The 11610-nt window shown below is 39.1% G+C and overlaps 1 protein-coding gene across 17 annotated transcripts in view; it reads right to left on the bottom strand.

Moving 5' to 3' along the window:
• The window catches only part of prom1a (prominin 1a), a 94890-nt gene that overhangs the window by 46257 nt on the left and 37023 nt on the right, over nt 1–11610 (bottom strand). For 12 of the 17 annotated variants that reach the window (XM_023152764.3, XM_004553660.3, XM_076889618.1 and 9 more), the window contains exons 2-4: nt 10971–11029; nt 10434–10460; nt 5281–5486 (exon numbers count right to left, since the gene is read on the bottom strand). In XM_023152764.3, coding sequence (XP_023008532.1) covers nt 5281–5486; nt 10434–10460; nt 10971–11029 — 292 coding nt within the window. The remainder of the gene's footprint in view (nt 1–5280; nt 5487–10433; nt 10461–10970; nt 11030–11610) is intronic. The other 5 variants (XM_004553664.3, XM_004553669.3, XM_004553666.3 and 2 more) reach the window with 1 other exon arrangement.

Below are 11610 nucleotides of genomic sequence, written 5' to 3'. Positions count from 1 at the left end.
AAGTTTCCCAAAACTTGGCCAGGTAGAATTTTTTTGGACAGATGGACAAAAACCTGAATGATCAAACATAATATCTGTGTGAAAGGTATTAATGCATATTCATTATTTCTAAAGGTTTAATCTCACTGTAAACTGAGTTGGATTCTAACTTACTCACTGTGAGTTTTCCATGTTTCTTTTGTTTGCTTTGCTTGTGTCTTTTCCTGCTATGTACCCAAATTTAAAGCCCTATGAGAAATCAGTTTAACGTGCTTACACGCCACAGTAATTATCAATTTCTCAAGGCCTGTTTAATACATCATTTTATGCTTAATTAGATTTCAATATTCCTTCACCTAAATTAACCTGGTGAATGTGTTAATAGTTCAGCTCCACTAATTGGCAAATTGCTGTAATATGTTTCTGATTAAATTATGAGTATGTCCACAAATGTAATTAATCATTCTCATCATGTTTGTTCCCACAAAGCCAATCCAGTGTCTCTGCCTGTAAGATACAACATTAAAAGTCAGTGATGAACATCTGCTTTGTGTTTGGCAGAGTTTAGCACACAATGACAACAATCCTGCCTGCTTTTACTTGGGCAGTACATTTGTAGCCGGAGCAGAAGTGCATGCATTTTCAGCATGACTGGCATCCGTGTGAATCAAACCCCATAGCCCTACAGCGCTACTCTAACCCAGTGAACATTACTCATTCACGTTTACAACTGCAGCTCATTGGCAGCTCCTCTGGGATTTGACCCTACCACCTTCACAGTAGGAGGATGATATAAGAGGGAAATTTTCTCATTAGCTTTCTTGTTACAGATTTTTTTCTTCCCATTTCTACCTGGTTCACCGATTTGCTTTATTTGTTTTGCTTTTTTTGCCTCCTTTATTTGCCACAGTGGATCCAGGAATGCTCAGTCTGTCGCACATACGCCAGAAACCTTGGCTACATATATACAATTCGCTCATTCAGGAGGAAGTCTTCACCACACACTTCACCGGGTAAAACTGGTAAACTGCTTGTTAACCCCTATCAGATAATCATAGGAAAGTAAGCCAAAACATTTAGATGTACACATGATGAGGTTCATACTGAAGATTGAACTGAGTAGGGAATGGGAAGAAAGATTATTTGCGTGACTCTGAATGTGGCATGTTTGTTGGCGCCAGATGGCCAGGTCTGTTTTTTTCACAAGCTGCTGATCTACTGGGATTTTCCCCATACAACCATCGCTGCCCTCCACAAACGGCCTCCACAGACACCAGGTCTCTCTCTAATAGAGCACTTCTGAGAAGTGGTGAAACAGCACATTCAGTTCATGGATTGGCAGGGAACAAATTTCCAGCAACTGCAAAATGCCAAAATTATTCCGATTCCTATTAATGTTTTTGGCATCTTGTGGAACCTGTGTTCTGCAAGTGAACAATGTTCCAACAAGGAACACCTCATGGAGACACTGGTGTATGTATATATTGCACATCAATCACAATTACAAGTTAAAATATAGCACTTGTAGCTGGTTTTAAACCCAAAACCATAACTAGCTTTGCATGTCTACAGGTTGCCATAGTGATCTAGCCAGGTAAAATTTGAGGCGCCTGCCTTTTGTCAGCCACCTGTCAATGTTTCCTTTTTGCTCCCTTAGATGACTGTTGTTTCTTTTAAATGTATTCTTTTGTATAATTTTACTCTGAGGTTTTTATTTTATTGATTTTTGATAGATTTTTTTATATTATGATTATTACATTTTTGCTTTGCTTTTCAGTGTATTCATGTTTCTGTTTATGTGGGCTTTGTATTTATATTTTTAGGGACTTGAACTGTTAATATGTTTTCCTCAGCTGGAAAGCACCTCAGGGCAACTCCTGTTGTTTTTACATGTGCTAGATAAATAACAGTGACTTGACCTGACTGCAGAGGCCCCACTGCACAACCTACAGGACCGAAATAATCAGCTGCCAACGTCCCAGTGCGAAACACCACAGGACACCCTTCTGTGTTTAGGCAGGTGGTGTACAATAGCAAAAATCTGACTGATACCAAATTCTCCTGACTCACTTTTTTACCATTCTGTTTTTATTTCTTAATTCAGGTTGCCTTCACATTTGGCATGGCCATTATTTAGAGGCAACTATGACTGCTTTCCACTCTGTAATTAGGATAAGGGTATGGGATTTACCTTTTCAGTAAGGGCATGTTATCTAAACTCAGGAAAGTGTAGTGTCTTCAGGCAACAGTCAAAGGCTTGTTTGACATTTCTGGCAGAGTTGATAAGCCCTTAAGCCTATATGGCAGGCTGGATTGTGACAATGTTATCTGTGTGCTTGGGTGTATCTCCAGTAACAGCAGCTTGGTAGCCATCCCGACACTGAAATCCACTTTGCATCACTCGGTTTTTATAAATAAAGACACAATCCTTCATAAGATCTTGTATATTGAGAGATTAAAACCTTGCTGAGTTAACTGACAGCAAAGCAAGGTAGTAAGAGATTACATCTCTGTCTATACTACTTAGATATGAAGGGATGACTGGAAAGTGCTGCGAAAACTTCCCTACAATGAATTCTTAGCATCAAATATGAGTTGACATAATGCATAATAAAGAGTTACTTGCACTATATTATCTCACAGTGCAACAGAAGGTGATGCCCAGGTTCTGTAGCCATCATTTAGCTGTGTTTATATCTCATTTGTGGTCATTTCGATGTTCTCACCCTTACCTGGGAGTCTTTCCCCTCTCTTAATCCGATTTTAACACTTCTTGGAAAATAAATGTCACCCCCGCCACTTTTCTGTGCCTGGCTGTCAGCTTTTTAGTGGCAGTAAAAAGCAGTCTTGGCCTGGGCTTGGAACTCATCCCTCTCAAGCCTGTAATTGCTTCATTAGAGCCTCTGCTGCATCTCTGCCTGGTAGCTCGGGAGATTTAATAAGAGCTGTGAGGATGCTCTCAGACTCTTCTGTCTGTGCTGCTGGGATGTTGCTGGGGAATTTCATATAACTAGGCTCTGTTCCAATGAAGACTGAAAGTCGAGGAACATCAAACTAAGTACACTCCTGGATGCCTTCAGTCTAGCTCAACTGTTGTTTTCCCACATCTTTTGTAGTGTTGCTATATCCCCAGTGGCTATGCTTCTTGTGCTGCTGAGACTGTAAACCAGAATGGAAGGAAGATTAGGTTTCTTGTGGTCCATTTTCTGACAGATGAGACTCATCAAGTTACAGGACAGTCTGATGGGCTCATAAAGAAGAAGTACAGGGTGAATGTAAAGCTTTATTTCATCCATTTTCAACTGAAGGCAGCTGAAAAGACTTTGTATTCCCCTCATGCCATATGTCTGAATGAGAGCATGAATTGTTGTCCGTCTCTGTGTTAACCCAGGAAGAGATTGCTGACCTGTCCAGTGTGTATCCTGCCTCTCGCCCTATGGACAGGCTCCAGCTCTCCTGGATTAGATAAGCGGAAGAAAATGGATGGATGGAAATCTATATTTTTGCCAAATATGTGCCTGGTTACATTATAATCAGTAGTGATTGGTGATGTCCATCAGTCACTGACTGAAAATGATTTTCATCCAAATATTAAAAACAATCCCCACATTTAAAGTTATACTAGCTTGTCTAGTTATTTTTTTAGCCTCTGAAAAACAGGGTACTTTGTATATTGGAATACTTATAGACTTAATTGAATGTCCCACTTTATCTAACACGATTTTCATGTCAGAATTATGCTCTTAATACACATAGAAAATGCTAGCTTACAACGAGGTTACTGTCCTGCATGTACTTCGGGTGTAAGTAAAAAAAAAAAAAAAAAAAAAAAAAACCTGGGAAACAACAGCAGATAGCTACACTGGCAGATTACTGGCTGCCAGATTAGTATTAGCACGATAAAGCAGCCAGATACACTCACATCCTATCATCTATTTGTAAAAACATGTGTTTAAACTGACATGCATGCTTATGTGGCATAACAAGCAGAACAATCCCAGTTGCGATCAGCATTGCAGTAATGTGCAGTTCCATTTCCAGAGATTTGCACGTCACGTTGCAGTTGAAGCTAATGAGACTGTCAAAGAAACGGCTAGACAGTATATCTGAGGCCGATTGGTCAGTTTGGTTACGGGGAAAAAAGGGAAAGTGCCGCTAAAGAGAACAGCTCATTCCAAATGAAAAACTAACACTTTAAACTTCGAAAAAGTGAAAGAACTCATATAGCATCTTAAAGCTTTATCACTTGCATTCGTTAAAGCTGAGCTAACAAATCCAATCTAACATTATCAAACTTGGCACATCTCCTGGATAATTGAGAATGCATCAAGACAAACTTGGCACACTTTTAAAGCAGCAAACTAACTCATGTTTACCAAGAGTTTGACTTTAGCCCATAGCTACCTTTTCTATACACTTCTTATATAAAACTTTTCTATCACACCACAGCAAAAAGAGTCAGACTTTAGAGAAACAGATGTGTTTCTGTGTGTGAATATGCAGAATCTGTGGGCAAAAAGGCCCACAGATTTTTGTTTTTGTTTTTTAAAATGATCTGGTCAAAGCAAGTGAACAATGGGGAAAGGAAAACAAAATATATTTTTGAACTGAAATCTTGAAAATTAAGTCTGCTTTTAAACTCACCGCAGTCCTATTCGAGAAAGCCACTGCTTAAAATGTGCATATAAAAGACAAACAATGACGACTGTGCAGTAATGTGAAAAAAGTTTAACGGTATTATATTCATTACAATGAATACCAAGGAGTACAGGTCTAGGTGAAATTGTGTGTATTGTCAAAAGGTCAGAAGTGTTTACCAGAATTATTGCGGTCAAATTCCAAAGCATATTGCGGCTTTATCTTCGATTTGTAGTATTTTAGATGTGCACTGAGACATTGCCACAAGAGTAAATGAAAGCTTTCAGTCTGGATCCCCAGAAGGTTATAGTGACCAGAGCTTTGAATGAATAAAAGAATGAAGGGTGCTGCCACATGCAATCTACAGTAGGACTCAACTATATATAGCAAACAGCATGGGGGAGGAGGAAAACTGATGACTCTGTGTGTGTGTGTGTGTGTGTGTGTGTGTGTGTGTGTGTGTGTGTGTGTGTGTGTGTGTGTGTTACTAACATGTGTACACATGTGCATGAGAGTATCGCCGTAAGAGACAGACATGCATCTTGTTTATAACCCCAGTGTATGCATACATGCATGTCTGCATGCAGAATGTGCACGTCTGCTTGCAAACCGATTTCTGAATATTTCACTTATGTGTGTCATTTCTGCATGTGTCATACTCACGTGATGACCAGTGAGGTGGAGAAGAGCAGCGTTCCCAGGAGGCCACGCCGGCAGTCTGCATTCTTCCTCTGGCGTTGGTGCATCTCACCACCACAGTTGTCACAGCAGCGGCACATGCAGAAGAAGAGCCCGGCTATTGGCATCAGAATGGTAAAGAGCAGGCCCACTGCTGCACAAACTAGGAAGCCTATCTCATAGTAGATGGCCTGGGGTCGGGGGAGAGGAGTGAAAGGGAAAAAGAAAATGAGATGCAGAAAGATGGACAAATTATTTATGAATAATAACAACAAAGAGAGGTGAGTCAGTAAATGAAGAGATGAGGATTGGTTTGGTAGAAGAAGGAGGGGGTGAATGTTTAGGAGTGAGGGAGAAAATGAGGAGAAAGGGATAAATTAATAGCAGAAAACACAAAAAGACGGAAGGATGCACACAAGGAATACAAGGATAAAATGATGAACAAATCTAAAAATATCTGGTAGAATCCCACCGCTGCGAGTTCTCTCTAGTTGTCCAAACAGGATTTGCAGATGAACAAAGACATTGCGTAACACTACTCACTGCAGGAGAATCCTCTCTTTGTTAAATACAGCAAGCTAATTCAATAATTCAACTTCCTGACTGCATTTTTACACAAAACAAATGCCAAAACTAAAACAAAAAATGAGTAGGATGAAGGTTTTTGTCCCTGCACACGATAGTGCAAACTGAAAGTGAAAGGGGAAAATGTGTTGAGACTGTTGCAGAAAGCAATTGTTGGACATTGTTTTTGCAAACATTTTAACCCAACAGCAAAATGCACTGGCAGGATAGTAACAGATGAAGCATGATGGGAAAATACTCAAAGGAGCTTCCCCTGTACAGTAGGCCTGTGGTACAGTTCTTCCCACTATAACGAAGCAAAAAGACAGCATTTCTGATGAAAAACCTGCTTCAATAGGAATGGATTGCAACGCAGTTAACATACTAAAGGGAACGACTTCCTAATCTTTCTTCTTTCAAGAAAAATCAGGCCCCAGAGTGAGATCATTATACCTGTTTCAGTGGAGCTCTGCATTCATTGAAAATAAGGTATATGCCTAAGACCATTATAATTTATTTAAGTTTAGGGAGTCAAACCATGAAGCAAGCGAAATCATTTGTTGGCAGTGGATGATTCTTCTAACTTCCAGGATTCAGGAGAGGATTTTAGTAAGTAATGGTGAGGTGAAGTTCTAAAACAAATAAACAAAAATAATTAAACTTAGGTGGCTGAAACTGAAATTTTACTGTGAAAATTTGTAGCCGGTAATCAGAAAATGTAACCATTTCCTCCGCCTAGCTAAAACTTGCATGCATACTCAATCAGTCAGGTAAGTAAATCCCAAAAGGTTAATCTGTTCATCTGGACATAGCGTTTTCAGTGGGAGAAACGATTCGTCACTCATCCAAGTCACTTCTTCAGTTTCATAAAACAACCTTACAAACTTCAGGAAGATTCTAACGAATGTGTCCATCTTTATTAGACCGAAATACTCATCTTATATCAACTTCATTAACTTCTTAGCATAAGACAACACAACAAGAAGTTTTAAGTTCTGCACCTGAAAGAAACAAAAAACGGACCTGGTTTAAATTTGTCTCTGCATTGCTCTGTTTGTGGTGCTCCTGCTACATTTGAATTGCTCCTAGGAAGTCCTGCTCTGACCCCTTGCAGGTGCACAAATTTTATACCCCAGAGGTCAAACTTGAGCTCTGTGGCAAAGCCTGTGGCCTCCAAGCATAACAAAGCACTCTCATCAGTAGCATCATATCAAGAGTGCAAGCATGAGCATGCAGATATTTTTTAAATATATTTTTAATATATTTATGGGTCTATATGTGGTGAATTCATCCCCTAGGGTCAGGCTGTCAAAACTGTGAGAAGGCACATTCTCCTTCACCACTCAGTATTTTCCCGAGTCAGTTCCTGCAACTTTAAAATGAAATGCATGTTAAAGGATCACTGTTGTGACACAGTGGAGGAGATTTTGCATTCGCTGTAGATGTGCACCTCCACAGCACAAGGGCAAGCCTGGAGACGATGCTTTCTATTACTGTATTTACTGGAATTAGAACCCTTTCAACATCACCTATGAAATCTGCACATCATTTGTCAATGACAGCCTAAATAATCCTTAACTTTCAATATTCAATATGACAAGCTTCTTTAGCAAATTCTTTCTGATATACTGAGAGTTAAAATGCTGCTGTTGGCAGCTTCTCACTTGCTCTTCTTGTCATGTGCCACAGTGCTCCTACTTAATCTGCCCCTACCTAAACTGCACGCAGCATAGGCTCTGGAAATTGTCAAAATTAAATAGGGGATTGGTAATTCCCACACCATATGTAACTTGTCACAATGATGTTCAATAGCTTCTCGTTATGAAAGGATCAAAGCAGCACTGCTATCACTGCTTTGAATAGAGGAACTGCTCTCCCAGCTGATTTTTACTAATGTTAATCGCCCTCACAAGTCAGTGACCTGCCTCCTTCAGGGACTCCTTCATTGGCTTTTGGCTAAAAGGTAGGGTAGAAATAGATTCTGAATAAGACTGAGAGGAACAGTCTTCTGGTTCATTTTTAAATCTTTACGCAAACATGGAAAACTCGAGTAAAGATAATAACCCACAGTCCTGTCGCTAATGTTTGGAGGAGTGAAGGCTCCAGCTGTGTGACTACATTAATTTCTAAGACATCAAAAAAGTCTCTTAATCGCTTTCTTTATGACCTTAAAAATATAGACTGCAGAGTCCAAAGAGAAAAAGGGAAATCAGAGATTCTGAAAATGCTGTGAGGCAAAAACTAAAGGAAAGACTGTGTGTCTGCGTGGGTGTGTGCACATATGTGTATGTGTATCATCTAAAGGCACCAATGTCAGCACAGTTGTTGAGGACACTGTGCAAACTGTAGTGCTTGCATTGTCATTCTCCTTCTGGGCTCTCCTTGTTATTGGGTGAATCTTCAGCAAAAAAAAAAAAAAAAAGGTCAAAAATGTGCCGTTTTTTTTCCACCGCCACTCTTAAAGGGCCTCCAGCTCTTACTATTTTGGGACTATAGCTTTGTCTTGGCAAGTGCCCAAAAGAAGAAGGTGACCTTCCAATAAGAACAAACTGGATGATGGGTTGGCAGCATGTCTGAAGAGTGAAGATGTGAATTTCTTTAACATGAAACAGATTTAATGCCAGCAGCAGCCATGAGGCATGCTGAAGCATCCTCAAGCAAGAAGCCGTTTCCTTGATTCATTAACAGTTAACTTAATGCCCAATAAGAGCTCAGCCTACTTCTCTGCTCTGTTTTTCTGGGATTCTGTATGTTTACTATTAGAGTGGATAGATCTAAAATGGCCATGTTTATTTATTTATTTATTAACCTTTATTTAACCAGGAAGATCCCATTGAGATTAAAAACCTCTTTTTCAAGGGAGACCTGGCCAAGATAGGCAGCAGCAGATGTCTCACAGTTACAGAAATTACTCAAACACAGGCAGCAACAACACACATGCAACAATGAGGCCATGTGAGGCCATATGAAGCCCCACTCACCTATTCAAATCAACACAAAGCTTAAGAAGAGCAGCCTATTTTAAGAAAGCTTTGTTTAATACAGGGGAACTGAGATAAAATGAATAACTGTAGCACGGTTGAATGAAGAGGTAAAAGTGTACGATTTGAAGAATTTTGTCAAACTGATTTTTAAGTAGGTGTATAGCACCCACTAACACAGAAAATACCCTATAAAGTCATGAACATACATTTATGTATAAGTACTCTTTAACATCATATACTTGCAGGAAAACATGTAAATACACACACTCTCAAACACACGGTTGGACAATTTAAATCCACCGTAAGCAAACTTTGGTTAAAACTAAGACTACCGTACACACTGCCAGCTGTGATTTTGCATTAAATAGTCTTTTAAAGCCTGATGATTGATTTGCTTTGCATTTGTCTATGAGGGCTATGAAAGGCTGTTCTTAAAAAAATAAATGTTAAAAAACAAAACAAAAACTGCAATGCATTGGGCCTGATGTGATAAGCAATTTCCCCAATATGAGGAAGAATTTATTTTACAAAATGTTCAAGGTAGCAGGCATGACACTGGATAATATCATGCTGGGACAGAGTCTATTCTGCTTTGCTCTTCCAATAAAAGTTTGAAATCACTGCCTTTTACAGGCAGGCTACAAGCACAAATTCAAACCATTTAAAAGCTCTGCTGTAGAATCACAGTAAAAATCACTGTTACAGTTTGTTGACCTGTGAGGTAGTCCGGCCTGTTTATGCTGATATAGAAAAGATTTTTAAACCAGGGAAAATGCTGCACTTAATGCATACTACAAGTCCAGGTCCAGAGTTCTGCCACCATCAGGATCCCAAACATAATGTATCTGTTGTGTTACATGTGGCTTTTACATGCTGTGTTTTTAAGTGGATGTCAAAGTAAATACAGCTGAGATGCTGACTAGTGAATACAGAGATATTCACCATGAGCACTGAACACTGTTTATGCACTGATATAATGAACATAAGTATAATATCCTTGTTAATCATTATAATAATAAAAACTAAAGGAGGAGACTACTTTGCAGTTCAAAAAAGTCAAATTTGAGTGACGATGCTTGGATTGATATGGCAGTAAGTGTCCCGTTTTGTGCTACATATTAGCCTCACAGTAGGTCCTCAGGAGCCAGTGGAGAACTATAGGCAATATTTTACCATAACCCCTGTAACACGAAGTTCAAACTAGATGAAATTCAAAGTAGAATTCTCTGACACTTAGTGGTATAAAACATTTTTTCTATGTTTCTCTATCCAGTCATCTCTGTCACTTCCATAAAAGTGAAAAAACAAAACTCTGCACGAGGATGTGCTTCAAAAAGAAAGAGGGGCTACGGTTTAGGTCAAGCTAAAGGGAAGGTTCCAAGGTGGCTGTGAGGTTGATGGGATGGCTGAGAGAAAGTTACAAGGCTGCAAAACTAATCCTGTATATTCCAATTATCAATATGACAAAATAGACAAAATATACAAGATTAATATCTCAGCTATGATTGTGCAGCCTTGATGACTTTCATAGTGGAGAATTATGGGAAGGGGGGGATCGGTTAGACTTTAAGTCCAGTGTGCAGACTTTACCTGAAGGGTCAGCACTATGTTCTCTGGCTGAAGGAGGCCAGATCAGATGAAGAGGGCATGCAGAAGACAAAGGCAATGCAGCATCAAAAAAAAAAAAGCAAAGCCACAAAGTGAACACATGTGATGAAAGAGAACAACAAAAAGAGAAATTAAAGTCATGCATTTCCATACATAGCACATAAATAAGACTGCAAATTGCACTCTTTATTTAGCTCTCAGGCCTAAAAAAGCCTTTGGTTGTCAAACCTGTTTGCTCCAATGAGCTCAAATGATTTATCTCTCTAAATTTATAGGTTGTGCCAGAAGCAATAACCATTTTTTCCCCCTGGAATGCCGGTAAAAAGATGGCATTGCCTTGGCTAATGAAAGCTATTGACACCTTGTTTTAGAGAAGTCACAGACTACTGCGTTTCTACATTTCTAATGTAATGTATTTCATGAGTTGCTGTTTCCAATCAGTAAAAACATGCAGCAAGGAGGATGAAAGGCACAGAAAAGCAATCATTTCACCACACAAACAAGCACACACTCAGTTACCTTTTGATATTCCGTCTGAATGGCTCCAAACTTGTCCTTTGCCAGTTTGACAATAAGATCTGCAGCGGCATAAAGAAAACAAACACATGAAGAGAACTTTGGTATTTTCCTGTAATAAAAAATGACATGCATGGAGGATTCTTTTATCCAGCAGATTATATCGCACTCTCATTAAATTGTATGAATTTCTAGCATCCGTGGCAACGTTTTTAAACACATCTGCCTCTGTTACAATTTAGACATTTGATATTACTACAGGATACAACACAAAAACATTACATGTCCCAAATTAGTCCCAAATAAATACAAAAAGTGTTCCATACTCTATACTAGTCTTAATTGGGATTTTTTTAGAGTGGTACACAAACATCTTTATAGTTCATGCTCAATATTACTGTTCAGCATATTGATTGACAGTTTGTTTATAACAGTCTTAGTATTGACACTTTACTTAGGTAGGAACTGGAGTAAACTGTAGACTCTGCACATTTTGAGAAATAATTTATGCCAGGCTGAAGAAGGAAGTTGACATTTTTGACAAGAATGTCAGGAAATCCAGAGCCACACTGTGACACTGCAGCCTCCTCATCCCCAACTCTTGTGCTGACAGTGTGAGGAACTTGTATTTTATTTAGTTGTA

The sequence above is a fragment of the Maylandia zebra genome, linkage group LG2, assembly GCF_041146795.1.
Source record: "Maylandia zebra isolate NMK-2024a linkage group LG2, Mzebra_GT3a, whole genome shotgun sequence".
Lineage (NCBI taxonomy): Eukaryota > Metazoa > Chordata > Actinopteri > Cichliformes > Cichlidae > Maylandia > Maylandia zebra.
Note: the sequence above shows the minus strand (reverse complement) of the source record. Positions and strands in the feature narration are given on the sequence as shown.